This window comes from Salpingoeca rosetta (assembly GCF_000188695.1).
Source record: "Salpingoeca rosetta unplaced genomic scaffold supercont1.17, whole genome shotgun sequence".
Classification (NCBI taxonomy): Eukaryota; class Choanoflagellata; order Craspedida; family Salpingoecidae; genus Salpingoeca; species Salpingoeca rosetta.
Window position 1 is genome coordinate 177,772 of NW_004754917.1, and position 14,951 is coordinate 192,722.

The window sequence follows — 14,951 nt, forward strand, 5'->3', positions numbered from 1 at the left end:
GGTGTGAACGATGATCGATAGGTATTGCCGTGCTCGTGGAGGGGTGCGTTGAGGGAGGTGTCGCTTTTGGTGGTGCCGTTGGTGTGAAGAAAGAACAAGGGAACGTGGCGATGTGTGCGTTGAGGGAGTGTGGGAGTGTGGGAGTGTGGGAGTGTGGGAGTGGTCACCAGACGGTATGAGTCTTTCTTCCCTGTGTGTGTGCGTGTGTGTCTGTTGTTGACTGGTGTTGATTGTCGCCAGTCATGCACTCGTACACCCTTTTTCCCCTCACACACCCACACCCACACACCCACACACTCACACACACACACTCACGCGTGCCTTTGCTTGTGTGTTTTGCCCCTCTTCTTCTCTGTCTCCCGATTCCGCCGTTAGGTGTTCGACAACTATGCTGTCACGGTCATGATTGGCGGCGAGCCGTACACACTCGGTCTTTTTGACACAGCTGGTCAGGAGGATTACGACCGCCTCAGGCCGCTCTCCTACCCGCAGACGGACGTCTTCCTTGTCTGCTTCTCCGTCGTTTCCACATCCTCGTTTGAGAACGTCAAGGAGAAGGTGTGTGTGTGCGTGTGCGTGTGCGTGTGCGTGTGCGTGTGTGTTTTGTGATGGGAGTGATTGTTGCACTTTGCCCCCCCCCCTTTTTGTTTTGGTTTTGGTTGGTGCCACCACCTCACCACGTCACCTCACCGACCCCACCCTCCGTGTGTGTTTGTTTGTCTCACTCACTCTCACTCGCACTCACTCTTACTCACTCGCTCTCACTCTTACTCACTCGCTCTCACTCTCACTCTCACTCGCACACACACTGTCTCTATCTGCGGCTGCGTGTGCAGTGGGTGCCGGAGATCCAACATCACTGCCCCAAGACGCCGTTCCTCCTCGTCGGCACGCAGATTGATCTCCGTGACGACGAGCAAACCATCCTCAAGGTGAGACCACACACCAACACCCATGGCTCTTATCTGGGCTTCTTGCTGTTGTCACGCATGCTCTTTCATTCTCTGTTGCCATTTATGTCATTGTCATTGTCAGTATTTGCCCCGTTGTCCTCCTTGTATACGCTCATGCACACGCTCTTGCTCGCAAACCAATCTCAAACCAATCTCACCCCACCACTGCACCACCGCACCACCACTGCCCTTCCCCCCTCAAACAAATCGCAGCTCCAGAAGAGCAAACAGAAGGTTGTGTCGGTTGAGATGGGCGAGAAGCTTGCGCGCGACACGCGGGCAGTCAAGTATGTGGAGTGCTCTGCGCTGACGCAGAAGGGCCTGAAGAACGTGTTTGACGAGGCAATCCTGGCTGCACTCGAGCCACAGGTCGACACCAAGGGCCGCAAGTGCATGCTCCTCTAAACCCTCCAACCACAAGTGTTGCACCTCCTCCACCGTGTTCGTATCGTCTTGGAATTCCGTCGTGCCTTTTATCGCCCGTCCGTTGTCTCTACCCGTCTCGTCTCCCATCTTCTCCCAACAGCGACAGCAACAACGTCCCACCAGATGTGAAGATGTGCAGCTTCCGCGTGATGCTCCAACCACGACAACGGCAGCGACAGCAACACCACCACCAGTTTCAGTTACCTGCGCATTGCTGGTGCGGTGCGGCGAGTGACCCAGCGTGGCAAGTTTGCCTGGATGTTCGTTCATTCATCATAACTCGCTTTCGTTGCGGCGCTTGCAATGTCGATGCTATTGCTGCGTGTGTTTGATTTCGCGTGTGCACTCTCAGTGTGTGTTCTTCGTTGTTGTCTTTAGTTGTCAGGATGGGTGTCTTTCCTTGTGTCAGCTCTCTCCTTGTGTGTCCATCTTTCCCAAATTGCTGGTTTCCCCTTTGCCCCCCCCTTCCCCCTGTTTCCTTTTCTGTATGGCTTGACGTCTTTTTGTTTGTGCTTGAGCTGTGTCTTGCGCGTTGCTCGCCACGCTTTGCGTGTGCGTGTGATGCGTATGTCACATTTGTCCCTTTTGCTTACTGCCCTCTCTGGCGTGCGTGTGAAGTGTCGCTTTCTCTTTTCACTGCACGGCTGTGCTCGTTGCGTGTGTGGTTGATTGTGATGATTTGTCTCTCAAGTGTGCGTGTGTGCGTGTGTGTTCATGCATGTGACCCATGGTTCCCACACATCGTGTCTGTTCCCCCTTTCCCCTTTTGTTCCTGCTTGCTTGGTTAGCCCACCGTGATCACCTTTCATCTCGTGTGAACACATGTGCGTCGTGTGTTGTTGTTGTTGTTGTTGTTGTTGTCGTCGTTGTTTGGCACTGTGTTGCTGGGAGCACGTGCGTGTACAGGTGAACGTGCGTGCGTGTGCATGTGTGCGCGCGTGTGCGTGTGTGCGTGTGTGTGTGTCGAGCTCAACTCTTTAAAAAAAGCGTTTATCTGTCACTGGTCGGTTGCAGCAAGCGAGACGCGATGGTGGGTGTGCGTGTGTGCGGAGAAGGGCAGGAAGCGCAGTCAACAAATGGAGGGCTGAAACTGCAACGCCGTACACGATGCTGGCAAGCGACAAAGAAACATGGAAGCACTCGTGACACATCAAAGGGCAGGCATACAGACGGATAGGCAGGCAGATAGGCAGGTATTGATCAGCAACACGGGTGGTGGTGGTCAGAACATGGCTTTGAGGTTGTTTGCAAGGGCCTTGTTGCCTTTCCTCGCCGAATCCACCTCCCTTTGTTTCAGCTTCTTGTCCAACTCAGCAAGGCCAGGGTCTGGGTTGAGAGAGTGAGTGAGTGCGTGTGAGCGAGAGAGTGCGTGTGTGTGTGTGAATGTGTGAGACAGTGTGTGTCAGTATGCGTGTGTGTGAGTGAGTGAGTGAGTGTGTGTCAGTATGCGTGTGTGTGTGTGTGTGTGTGTGTGTGTGTGTGTGTGTGTGTGTGTGTGTGTGTGTGTGTGTGTAAATCCGCGTACCATCTGGGGAGAGTGTCATGGCGTGGTCCAGGTCGCGACGGCACAGCAGCTGCTTGTTCAGGTGGTAGTACGCCTGAGCACGGCAATTATGGGACATTCCCGTGCATCACGGTGTCGATGAAAGTCAACGGGGTGGTGGACGTGAACATTGTGGGGGGAGGGGGCAGCGAAGGAGCATGTGGAATGGGATCAAACCGCACGCAAGCACACATACCATTGCATGAACAGACAGTCAGGCAGCTAGCGAGGGAGGGGGACAGACACATGCACAGACAGACAGGCAGCCAGCCAGGCAGACAGACAGACACGCACACAGACAGACAGACAGACACACACACACACATACACACACACACACACACACACACACACACACAGACACAGAGACACAGAGACACAGAGACACAGAGACACACAGACACCGCGCACCTTGGCGCGACGCATGAATGCTTTGGCGTTGTCTTCAAAGTCCAACACTTCGGTGCAGAGCTCAATCACGCGGGCCCAGTTGCCCTTCTTCAGATGGCACACTAGCAGGGGATATGCAAGGCATGTCAAAACCACAGCGTGAGCAGTGCTTGAAGAGGGAAGCGCACCAGCTGATGCTGCAGAGTGGCGCTAAAGAGGCTTGACTATGAAGAAGAGAGCGGCGGGAGCCACAAGGCCAAAGCTGCGGCACTGTCGTTCGCCTGTGTAACAAGAATGTGGTGCACGAGAGCAAGGCAGGGCCAGGGCATTGGCGGTGGTCGCACCTGAGAGGTTGTTGACAACAGGGACGTGTGCAGCACACACTTTCTTCTGCAAAGGCGACATCCGAGCGCTTCGCTCTTCAAAGTCGTCCTCACTCCGCTTCCTTTGTATGGGGGTTGTCGCCTTCACGGCCAGCCGTGTGTGCAAGTGTGCCTGCAGGTCGAAGGCATGCACCATGCCACGCACAAGCATGTGATGAGCGATAGCATGGCGAGAACATGGGCACGAATGCAGGGAAGCGCGCAGACAGCCATGCAGTCAGACAGGCGAGCAGGCAGACACACATACACACACATATGCACTGCCTCGTCGACACATTCCCTCATCGACACACACACACACACACACACACACACACACACACACACACACACACACACACACACACACACGAAAAGGCGCGCACCATATGATATGACCGCAAGGCCTTCTTCATGTCGCCCGCCTTCAGCGCCTCGTTGCCGGCATTCTTGAACACCTCTGCTTTCCTCAGTTGCTCCAAGGCAAGCTCCTCGTTCTCTTTGCTTCCCTGAGTGGCGTCCTGCACGGCACTGAGGCCCTTTGGCTCCGACATGGCTGGCGGTGTGTGGCGGTGGTTGTGGTGATGGTGGGTTGTTTGTTTGTTTGTCTCTTGCTTGCTGCTTGATTGAATCACAACTTGTTCCTGTGTTTACGACAGGCATCGTGCGTTGATGGAGAGATTGGGGGAACGAGAGAACTGGGGAGGAGAACAGCGTATGACACCCACTAACAAGCAACCACACACACACACACACACACACACACACACACACACACACACACACACACACACACACACACACACACACACACACACGTGTCAAGATCACTTGGAGAGGGTACGGGCAACCCAGTCCTTGACAAGCTTGGCCCCCGCCTCGCCCTGCAGGAGGGAGAGAGAGACAGTGTGTGTGTGTGGGGGGGGGGGACAGTGGATGAGGATCAGGAAACATAACATGTGTCATGCACAAGAAGACAAGAAGACAAGAAGCAAGAAGACAAGAAGCAAGAAGACAAGAAGACAAGGAGACAAAGACGTCACACACACAGGCACACACACAGGCACACGCACACACACAGATACACACACGCACGCGCAAATGGCATGAGAGCGCACCTGGTCCTTGAGGGAGGTAAGTTCAAAGTCAATCCTGTTGGGCAGTTGCGAAAACTCAAACTCCTCCGCATCCTGCCGAGTCGTGGTGATGGTGATGGTGATGATAGTGGTGGTGGTGGTGGTGTGGAAGCAGTGACGATAGGCAGTGGGGATGAGCGCACGACTACATTTAAATACGCACACACACACACACACACACACACACACACACACACAAACAAACAAACAAACAGCACACCTTTGAGCCAAGAAAGACTGCTGCGCCCTCTGCTTCGTCCAGACCAGCCACATCAGCACTTTTGCCATGACCATGCGAGCAAGGGGTGTGGATGAGCAACGAACAGAAGCAAGTCCCATCTGTGTGTATGCACAAGCGTGTGCGCCGGTTGGCTACCTTCTGGTCTGTCTGATTTGTGTGAATTCGTTCTGCAGTTTCTGCACAATGCGCTCAACCTTTCGCGGCGCCGTCACCACATCCTGCATATCAACACAGACTTGAGGTGAGCACTGCTGGAGGAACGAGATATTGTACAGCTCTTGTCATAGAACACGTGCGTACGCATACGGATGGGCACACACACATATGTACGTACACACGCATGTGCACACATGCACGCACACACACACATGCACACATACACACACACACACACACACGCACACGCACATGTACGTACACACGCGCACACACACACACATGCACACACATGCACACACATGCACACACGCACACACAAGACAGACACTCAAAACGAACCTGCTTGTTGCAGAGGACAAGAACCGGCATGGCCTTCATGTCTTTGCTTGCAAGCACATCGTAGAGAAACTCGGCCACGGGGCGGGCGCCACGCAGCACTGTGGACGAGTCAAGCACATACACACACGCCGCACAGGACGCCGCAGACTCCCCAAGATATGTGCTGCCCATGGGATTGTGGCAGCACCAGCGCAGGCACACGCGGCACAGTCGGTGAGTGCGCGTGCACACATGACATTGTGAAATTGAAGAGCCAAAAGCACTTCAAACGCCAAACACACGCACGGTGCATGTGCTCACCCTCGAAGTCGCTCGTGGCCTGGGATGTCCTTCACCTTGAGCGACTGCAGAGCAGACAAGGCGGAAGGAAGTCATGAGGTGTGTGAGGTTGGTTCCAATAGCATGCTCCCCCCCCTGTATGCGTACGCGACGGTTTGCTGTGACAACACACACTGCGCGCACCTGGTTGATGGAGGTGTCGAGCTCCAATGCAGCCTCGTTCGGCTTCAGCGATGTCTGGGTCGGCATTGCTTGCCCCGTCGTGAGCTGCAGTCGTTGTGATTGGGACGCAAAGATGAGCAATGCGATGCAAAGACACATGAAGACAAACCGGCCTACAACACAACCTGTGGCACCCATCAAACCCAGACGACAACGCTGTGGACGCACCAGGGAAAACAGCGTTGTTTTTCCCGTGCCAAGGGGACCCACAAGCAGGACAGTATCTCGCTTTGCCTTTGCTTTTCCTCGCAACAGGAACACCACCACTGGAATGGAACAAGGCACGCACATGTGAGGGCATGCAAACACGGCACTGCTTGCTCAGACTTACAAGCGGAGCACACAGGGACAAGCAGAGGTGGGGAGATAGAGGGAGAGTGGGGCAGAGAAACAGATGTGGGGGAAATCGACACACGTGCGCTCGCACAGGAACAGATACACACACACAGACAGACACGCACGCACACAGGCACACACAGACACACACAGACACACATCGCAGACACACCACAGACAGACATGCACACACACACAGACACACACATCACAGAGTGCCGTACCGACTGCCAAGATGCCGAGGACGGCCAGACCCAGCAAGGCAAAGAACATCATGTCATCCTCCACCACTCCACCAGCTCCATCCATCTTTGTCATCTCCTCTCGCTCGTTGCTGCGGTGTGTGGCACTCAAAGTTGTGAAAAATAGTGGAAAATATTGCCACTTATCGGCGGTTATGGCGGCGAAGAACTCGGATGCGTTTGCTCGCATCAACTTCCTCATGCAGGTGAGTGAGTGTGTGTGTCTGTGTGTGTGTGAATGTGCGTGCGTGCGTGCGTGCGTATGTGTGATTGAGTTCGCGGCACAACACATCAATGCACACTACAATGGCTGCCTGGACATAACCGCTTCCCAGCTGACCCTGACACTGGTGTAAGTGTAACCACTGTTGCTCACACACCACTGCTCACACACCACTGCTCACACACTACCTCTCACACACTGCCTCGCTGCATCCAAGGCGTCTGCGCTTGCCCTGTCAAAGTTCCCGCAGTCGAAAGAGCTCTCTCGCTTCTACACCACACATGCCACGCAAATTGCCCAGAAGAAAGTGCTTCGCTTGTAAGTGTGTGCATGTGTGTGTATTTGTGTGTGTGTGAGGACGGAGGTGACTCAACGGTTCGTGCTGTTGCCCACGTCCGGTTGAGGGCGTTGTTTGCGGTTGTCCTCCGCTGCATTGCTGTGGGTTCACACGCACGTGGTTTGCCCTTTTCGCGCCCTTGCCAACACCCTGCCAGGCACAAGAGCATGAAACGGTCCATCTGCAAGAAGTGCTCCACGTTGCTCCGACCCGGTGTCACGGCTCGTGTCCGCACAGCCCGTAAGTGACAGTTTGTGTGTGTGTGTGTGTGTGTGTGTGTGTGTGTGTGTGTGTGTGTGTGTGTGTGTGTGTGTGTGTGTGTGTGTGTGTGTGTGTGTGTGTGCGTGCGTGTGTGTGTGTGTGTGAATGTGTGTGTGTGTGTGTGTGTGAGTGTGTCTGTGCCTGTGCTCTCTCTCTCTCTCTCTCTCTCTCTCTCTCTCTCTCTCTCTCTCTCTCTCTCTCTCTCTCTCTCTCTCTCCCCGTGCTTGACTTTGGATACAGGTGTCATCAATCAAACAGTCACTCTACTGCCGTTGAAATTCATTGATGTTTTCGCTCACGTGCTGGTTTCTGCATCACTGTCTTCCTGTGTCCAACAACACAAACACACGCGTTTTTTCAGCTCGTCGCGAGAAGCACGTTATTGTGACCTGCTTATACTGCGGGAATATGAAGCGGTTCCATTGTTCCACAGTCAACAAGTGGAACAACACGGACACCTTCGTTAGCTCCTAGACCTTTTCGCACTGCAACCCCAACACACACACACACACACACACACACACACACACACACACACACACACACACACACACACACACACACCACATCCCTCTGCGCACCGTGTACACATGATATCGATAGGTGAACGCCAATAAACGGCCTTGTATTGAAGATGGGATGAGCAAGTGGGAAATGCAACGAAACTAAAAGTGGAGATCTGAGCAATAGTACAAGTGACCGAGGTCAAGAAGAGGCAAGGAAGGGGGGGGGGCAGAGAAGCCAGCAAGCAAGCATGCCAAGAGACGGCTGGTATGGACAACAGTGCACGTCAACACGTGAACATGTGATGTGACTTGCGCATGGGCGCCACGACACAACAGCGAACGCCATTTGGTGTGTGGATCAACATCATGGAAGCATGTCCAACAAAGGTGCACGTGCGCACACGTACAAGCGAGCAACCAGGGCGGGGTAGTGCGTAGCTCAAACACACGCGCACGCATGCACATGCACATGCACATGCACATGCACACACGCACACACAGATCGGCTACTCTTGTTGCGATGGGTAGTGCTGAGGTGCGCGCGGGGGCGAGGATGATGATGCAGAAGGCGGCAGGAACGACACGGCTGATGTCGTGGTGACAGCTGCGTTGGCCGTGGGTGAAGGTCTCATGTGCAATGCCGCCACCTGCTTCATGAGCTGCTGCGGGTCCATCCCAGGCTCCATCTCAACCTCCATCCCATCTTGCCCCGTCATTGGCGCCGTCGTTGTTGTTGGTGTCGTCGCTGTTGGCGGTGTGAGCATGGACTTGTCGACACCAACCACGCGCATCTGCGTGGCTGTGGTCGCGTCCTCCCTTCCATCATCATCATCGTCACCAGCGGTGGCTGTCGCCATCATCATCTTCATCTTCATCTTCATCTTCATCAGCATCGCATCCTTTGCTGTCGCCGCAACAAGGCCACCGCGATGGAGCTCTGGCTCTTGTTGGCCACGATGATGACGATGGTGACGATGGGTGCGTGTTCGCCACACCTGCCGCAGCGCTCGCTGGTGCACGGCGGTGGCGGCCTCGTCGGTGTCGGTGGCCGGCTGCTGTGGAACAGAAACAATGCAGCGCAGGAACTGCACGCCCGTTGTCGTGTTGAGCAGCACCATCAGGTCCCGTTCGCGCACAGATGCGCGCAGCACCGCCAGTGACACGCCCGTCACGTCGGCCGGTGGGAGGTGGAAGTCCTGCAGAACACGCGCGCGCCAGCCGCTGTCCACGTGATACACACGCAGCAGCGCTGCCCGGGCGCGGGCCGGCTGTGTCGATGGTGGTGATGTCGATGGTGGTGAGGTCACATCGTCACCGTGATCCATGCCATCACCACCACCACCACCACTGCCAACACCACCACTGCCACCGCCCTCATCACCATCACCGTCATCGTCATCGCCATTGTCGCGATCGTGGCTGCCACTGGGTGCGCGGAAGAGCGCGGCGACGAAGCGGCCACATGGCGACAGCACCGGCGGATATGCAAGCAGTCGCTGCTCCGCCCGCGTCAGTTCGTGGTGGCACAGCAGCGAGCCCACCGCAAGGCTGGGTGCGGTGGTGGTCGTGCTGATGCTGGTGGTCATGGTGGTGGCGCTTGTGAGGGAGGGGGACTTGCGGCTGTGGAAGGTAGCGGGTGTCGGGTGCATGTGGTGCATGTGGTGTTGTGGGTCTGAGGTCGGAATGCCTGAACGGTTGCGGTGATGATTGTCCTGCTCGCGGTCCTCGTCCTCAGATTCATCATCGTCATCGTCATTGAGTGCGCTGCCATGAAGTTGAGCAACGACATCATCCTCCTCATCGTATTCGTCCTCGCTCGAATCATCCATCGCATCCACGTCATCACCTTCACCGCCAGCAACACCACCAAAGGCAGCGTCACGGCGGCTGACAATGGTGGCGTCGTCAACAACGTCCAGCATGGTGTGCGCGTGGGGCGTGCTGCCATGGCATGCGTTGATGCTGCAGTACGAAAACCCGCGCATGGTGCTCTGAAACAAAACGCCCATCAGTCCTCGCCTTGCATCTTCTTCCATCGCACCCTGCGCCACAACATCGGCGGTGGTCGGTAGAATTGATGCGTGGAACTTCCTCATCCTCGCCCCACCAGCATCCTCACCATCGACACCATCATCATCGACACCATCATCATCAACAACAACACCAGCACGGTCGAGGTGGTGATCGGGAAGCACAGGCTGCAGTGCCAGCGGCGGTGCGCGTGCACATGTGCCACCAAGCGCTGCGATGGTGACACAGCCACGCTCTTCCTCACACGCCAGCAGCAGCCGGGTCGTACACTCCACATGCGACGGCGGCGTGTCCACCGCACACACGAACGACAATGTCTGCTGTGCGGCTCCAAACGGACCGGCGCTGTGATTGTCGTCACCACCACCGTCTCCATCACCACCATCATGCTTGCAGCCCCGCATGGCCCAGCAGCGACCAGCGCTGTCAGCCATGCACATGAACACATCGCCATCGTGCTGCTGTTGCTGTTGTTGCTGTTGCTGTTGTTGTTGTTGTTGCTGCTGTGCGCTGCTGCTTGCGTCATCATCCATCACATCCATACCATCATCCATTGCATCACCACCACTGTCATCCTCGTCATTGGTGTCGGCGACTGCAAAGGCAGCAGCCACCAGCACCGCGTCACCGCCATCACCATCTCTGTAGTTGCCGTTGACGTTGCCAGTGCGTGATGGGATGCATGCATGCATGGCTGGGCCATGCTGCACGTCAACAGCCGGGAGACCAAAGCTGCGTGCTTTGCGACTGCTTGACGATGACGATGACGACGACGATGTTGATGGTGTTGATGGTGTTGCTGCGCTTGCTGCGGTTGTTGTGGTTGTGGTTGCATACACGTCCACGTGGCTGGTGTGCACGACAGCAACGCGGGCACCATCTGGGGAGAGCAGCACCGGGGCAGCTGCACGCGTCACCACTGGGATGTGGGTTGTTGTTGTGCGGTTCGTACACGGAGCCGTCAACACCACCCGCGCCACCTGCTGTCCTGCCGCGGCATGCGCTGGCGCGTGTTGTGGTGCTGGTGCCACGGGCGTGACGTCCACGATGGCGCAGAGGTCCTCAAAGCCCGGGCGGGCGGCGTGGATGTGCGAGGACGACGGCGATGCGCTGACCGTGGGCACAAAGCGGCGGTGGCCGAGATGGGGTGCGCTGCGCAGCATGTAGAAGTCGGTCTGGGCCTTGGTGAGGGAGAGGATGATGGACGCTCCGTCAATGAAGCGGGTGCGGTACAGCCGCTGGCGCATGCGCTTGCCTGTCTTGGTCAGCTTGTTCGTGCGTGTGTATGGCGCTGGGATCTGGATGACGCCGGCAGGCGTGGCGCTGCCCTTATCGTCACTGCCCCCATCGCCGCGGCCACGAGACGAGCCACCATCCACACTGCCACGACCACTGCGGCGACCACGACCATCACCGCTCTCACCAGTGCCATCCACGAGTGTGAAGGAGGGTGGTTGCGGTGTGCACGTGACGAGGTTGGTTCGGTTCTTCTGGGTGATGAGGACGGCGGCCCCATCCGGCGAGAGATGGAGGTCCTCCACGTCGTGACTGATGCGGTGCTGCTCCCGGTTGATCACTTGAACACGCGCGTACGAGAAGCTGCGCACGCCAACAGCGAGCATGGACGACGACGATGATGGCACAGATGCAGACGGCGACAGCGATGGTGAGGGTGCCACCACGGTGAGGGGATGCGTTGGTGCTGTCTGCCATGCTGTTGAGGAGGCCGGGATGGCGCTGCGTCGGAAAACGTGCACGCCCGTGTTCTTCTCCGCAACGGCCATGACAGAGCCACACACCGTCACGTCCACGTGCGTGATGTGCAGGTCGCTGCGTTGTGCGTGTGGGAACAACACATCCGTCACCTCGCGTGTCGTCATGACTGGAGACGCCGTGTCTGCCGTGTCGGTCGAGGTGGCCATCGCGTTTGCTGCTGTTGCGTTTGTTGCTGTTTGTGGCGGTGATGGTGTGGGTGAGCCCCTCACTGCTTGGCCAAGCAGGGTGAAGAGTGGCTGTGGCTGGCGGGTCGTTGGTGGTGGTGGTGGCTGCGATGTTGACGATGGCGTTGGTGGTTGTGGGTGGATGGTTGTGCTTGGCGCCAAGAGGGCCATGGCTGCGCTTTTGCTTGGAGAATCAGCAAAGGCTTTGGGCGTGGTCGCGTTGCCAGTGGTAGCTGTGTTGTTGTTGTTGCTGCCGCCGCCGCCGCCGCTGCTGTTGTCCGAGATGCGTGACAAGTCGTGGGCAACGACGGCGTGCTGGCTGGCCGAAAAGGCGAGCTGCACGCTTGAGGCGATGCAGACGGAGACGATGGGCCCCTCGTGCGGCAGGGACGCCGGCTGTAGGACGACAGACGTGCGGTCGACGAGGTGCCAGAGCACGATGGTGCCGCTGGTGTCGGCGGTGATGGCGCGTGAGCCCGTGCTGCTGATGGTGAGGCTCGTGATGGTGGAGAGGTGGCGCTTGCACGACCAGATGACCTCTGGCGCGAACTGGAACTCGGGCGACACCCTGATGGTGAAGAGCGTGGTGGCGTCGGTAACAACGGCAAAGCGGGCGTCTGCGGTGAGCGCTGCGCCCGTGAGCGGGGAGGAGTGGCGCCAGTAGCTGTCACGGGCCTGCACGGGGTGCACAAAGCGCACGCGATCACCAAGCACCTCTGCCACCAGCTGCCCGTTGCTGCTTGAGGCCAGCTGCACGATGTTTGGCAGGGCGCGTGCGCCGCCGGCGCCTCGCTCCCATCGCTCCCATCCCTGTCGGTGGAGAAAGTGTGGCGAAGGGTCTTGGAACAAGCTCATCCTTGCTTGGTTCGCGGTGGGAAGATGGGGGAGGGGGGTTGGCGAGGCTTTGGTGGATGTGTTGCTTGTTTGTGGTGCTTGCTTGTGTTTTTTGCTTGGTTGTTGGCTGCCTTGGTTGGGCGGCAACACAGCAACAAAGTCAGCGGTGTAGATGCTACTTGTTGTTGTTGTTGTTGTTGTTGTTGTTGTTGGTGGTGGTGGTGGTGGTGGTGGTGGTGGTGGTGGTGTGTGTGTGTGTGTGTGTGTGTGTGTGTGTGTGTGTGTGTGTGTGTGTGTGTGTGTGTGTGTGTGTGTGTGTGCTTCACAGCGACCGCAGCATGAAGTCACAACGGCAACACGGTGCGGTGTGGCTGTGGTGGTGGTGGTGGTGGTGGTGGCTGTGGTGGCACACTGCGTCGTCGGACGAGCGGTCCAGACGTCAAAGGTGCGGACAGCAAACACAAAGCGTTCTTGAGGAGGTGCACCCTTCTGTGGATGTTTGAGGGCGACGAGGGAAGGGAAGGAAAATGGGGAAAGGGAAAGGCTGACCACCTGGTCGGCTGCCAAAGATTATGTCGTCGGCGGTGGTGTGAAATGATGTGAGGCCACAAAGCAACCCACAACAAGAGGGCGCGTGGTGGTGGAGTGGTTGGTGAGGTGCTTGCGAGCGCTGCGTGGCAGACGGCAGGTGCAAGCGTAAAGTGGAGGGGAGAAGTGGGAATTGGATGAGCGGAAGTGAGAGCCTGCACGAAGCAACCAAAAAAAAAAAGAGCACAGCTTCGCAAAAAACAACAACAAAGAAGAAGAAGGGGAAGGCGAAGATCGCCGACGCACGAAGCCACGCAGGACAAGGAGGGACATGCAACGGAAGACAAACAGACAAAGCAAAAAGCAGCAAGCAAGCCAGAAGAAGAACAATACACACACGCGCGTGCACGAACCAAACAAAGAAATAGCGGGACGACGGAAGAGAGAACGTGCAAGCTAGCCCCGGCACGCAGCACACGCACAAGCAATGCAATGTTGGGTGTGTTGTGTCTGCTGCTGTGGCTTGTGCTTCGCCTGCTTCTTGCTTGGCAATTTTTTTCTCCGTCGTTCTTTTCGCGTCGAACATTTGTGGAAGATTTGCATTTATTTTCTGGAAACGGACACCGTGTCCACCATTTGCCCAACCAGTCACGACATGATGACGTGGCGTGGAGTGTTTGGCTCGGTTTGTTGTTGTTCGTTGTTGTGTTGTTGTGTGTGGGTGTGTGTGTGTTGGTGGACAGAAGAGGCAAGCAAGAGGAAGCAAGAGGAAGGAAGAGCAGTGGTGAAGGAAGAGCAGTGGTGAAGGAAGAACAGTGATGGAGGAAGAACAGTGAGGGAGAACGAAAAGATACCCACGCAAACACACATACACACGCACAACAACAATACACACACACACTGCTTGATTGGAAGTTTAGGCCATCATATCGTCGTCGTCGTTCTCGAACAAGTCTGCACGTTGCACACGAGTGCACATTATGTGTGAGTGGACACAGCACAGGGTGCGGGTTGCAACCGCGTTGAAAGGGTGTCCCAGCAGCAGGCAGATGCACATACAAGCGGGTAGGGGGTTGATGACTCACTGTACTTTTGACGAATCGCATCGCGGCGCGCAGAGTTTTCCTCCCGACTGCACACGTGGTTGTGTGTGTGTGAGTATGTGTGTGTGTGTGTGTGTGTGTGTGTGTGTGTGTGTGTGTGTGTGTGTGTGTGTGTGTGTGTGGTAGAGGGTGAGTGAGTGAGTAAGAGAGTGTGTGTGTGTGAGTGAGACACACACACACACAACTTCACAACGGACAACGGACATCAGGTCAACGCACGCAACCAGCACATCACAACAGCAGCAGTCAACAGTCAGCAGTACCACGCGTCACGTTCACGCACACGCAAACACAGCCACAAAGGGGAAGAAAGAGAAACCCCAAACAAGGAAGGAGGAGCAACAACAGCCACCCGGCCAGGCCGCACCGAAGTCGCTGGCGCTCTTCGCGGCTGCGGCGGGCGCGCGCTTCCTTCCGTGACTCCTTGTACGTGTACACGCTGCCGTGATGGTGGTGATGGTGGTGGTGGTGGTGAGAGGGTGTGTGTGTGTGTGTGTGTGTGTGTGTGTGTGTGTGTGTGTGTGTGTGTGTGTGTGTGTGTGTGTGTGTGTGTGTGTGTG

General features: G+C 56.5%; 5 protein-coding genes across 5 annotated transcripts in view; 2 read left to right on the forward strand and 3 right to left on the reverse strand.

Moving 5' to 3' along the window:
* PTSG_06733 (rac GTPase) overlaps positions 1 to 2,379 on the forward strand; it is a 3,327-nt gene extending 948 nt beyond the window's left edge. The window contains exons 3-5 of the mRNA XM_004992073.1: positions 376 to 558; positions 837 to 932; positions 1,167 to 2,379. Of these exons, the coding sequence (XP_004992130.1) occupies positions 376 to 558; positions 837 to 932; positions 1,167 to 1,358 (471 nt within the window). The 3' untranslated portion in view covers positions 1,359 to 2,379. The remainder of the gene's footprint in view (positions 1 to 375; positions 559 to 836; positions 933 to 1,166) is intronic.
* PTSG_06734 (uncharacterized protein) lies at positions 2,343 to 4,378 on the reverse strand. Its single transcript, XM_004992074.1, has 5 exons — positions 4,061 to 4,378; positions 3,657 to 3,807; positions 3,334 to 3,434; positions 2,905 to 2,977; positions 2,343 to 2,705 (listed from the first exon to the last, which is right to left on the reverse strand). The coding sequence occupies exons 1-5, from the start codon at positions 4,226 to 4,228 to the stop codon at positions 2,602 to 2,604; spliced, it is 597 nt and encodes a 198-aa protein (XP_004992131.1). The 5' UTR covers positions 4,229 to 4,378; the 3' UTR covers positions 2,343 to 2,601.
* Positions 4,379 to 4,446: 68 nt separating this feature from the next.
* Positions 4,447 to 6,745, reverse strand: PTSG_06735 (uncharacterized protein). Its single transcript, XM_004992075.1, has 9 exons — positions 6,611 to 6,745; positions 6,219 to 6,316; positions 6,012 to 6,095; positions 5,850 to 5,893; positions 5,550 to 5,712; positions 5,187 to 5,269; positions 5,031 to 5,088; positions 4,793 to 4,864; positions 4,447 to 4,558 (listed from the first exon to the last, which is right to left on the reverse strand). The coding sequence occupies exons 1-9, from the start codon at positions 6,702 to 6,704 to the stop codon at positions 4,502 to 4,504; spliced, it is 753 nt and encodes a 250-aa protein (XP_004992132.1). The 5' UTR covers positions 6,705 to 6,745; the 3' UTR covers positions 4,447 to 4,501.
* Positions 6,746 to 6,783: 38 nt separating this feature from the next.
* On the forward strand, positions 6,784 to 7,923 carry PTSG_06736 (uncharacterized protein; the record flags this gene model as incomplete). The annotated part of the gene is made up of 4 exons (XM_004992076.1): positions 6,784 to 6,834; positions 7,069 to 7,169; positions 7,346 to 7,428; positions 7,811 to 7,923. The coding sequence occupies 4 exons, from the start codon at positions 6,784 to 6,786 to the stop codon at positions 7,921 to 7,923; spliced, it is 348 nt and encodes a 115-aa protein (XP_004992133.1).
* A 538-nt stretch (positions 7,924 to 8,461) lies between these two features.
* PTSG_06737 (uncharacterized protein) lies at positions 8,462 to 12,781 on the reverse strand (the record flags this gene model as incomplete). Its single annotated transcript, XM_004992077.1, has 2 exons — positions 8,462 to 12,601; positions 12,626 to 12,781. The coding sequence occupies 2 exons, from the start codon at positions 12,779 to 12,781 to the stop codon at positions 8,462 to 8,464; spliced, it is 4,296 nt and encodes a 1,431-aa protein (XP_004992134.1).
* Positions 12,782 to 14,951: the final 2,170 nt, after the last annotated feature.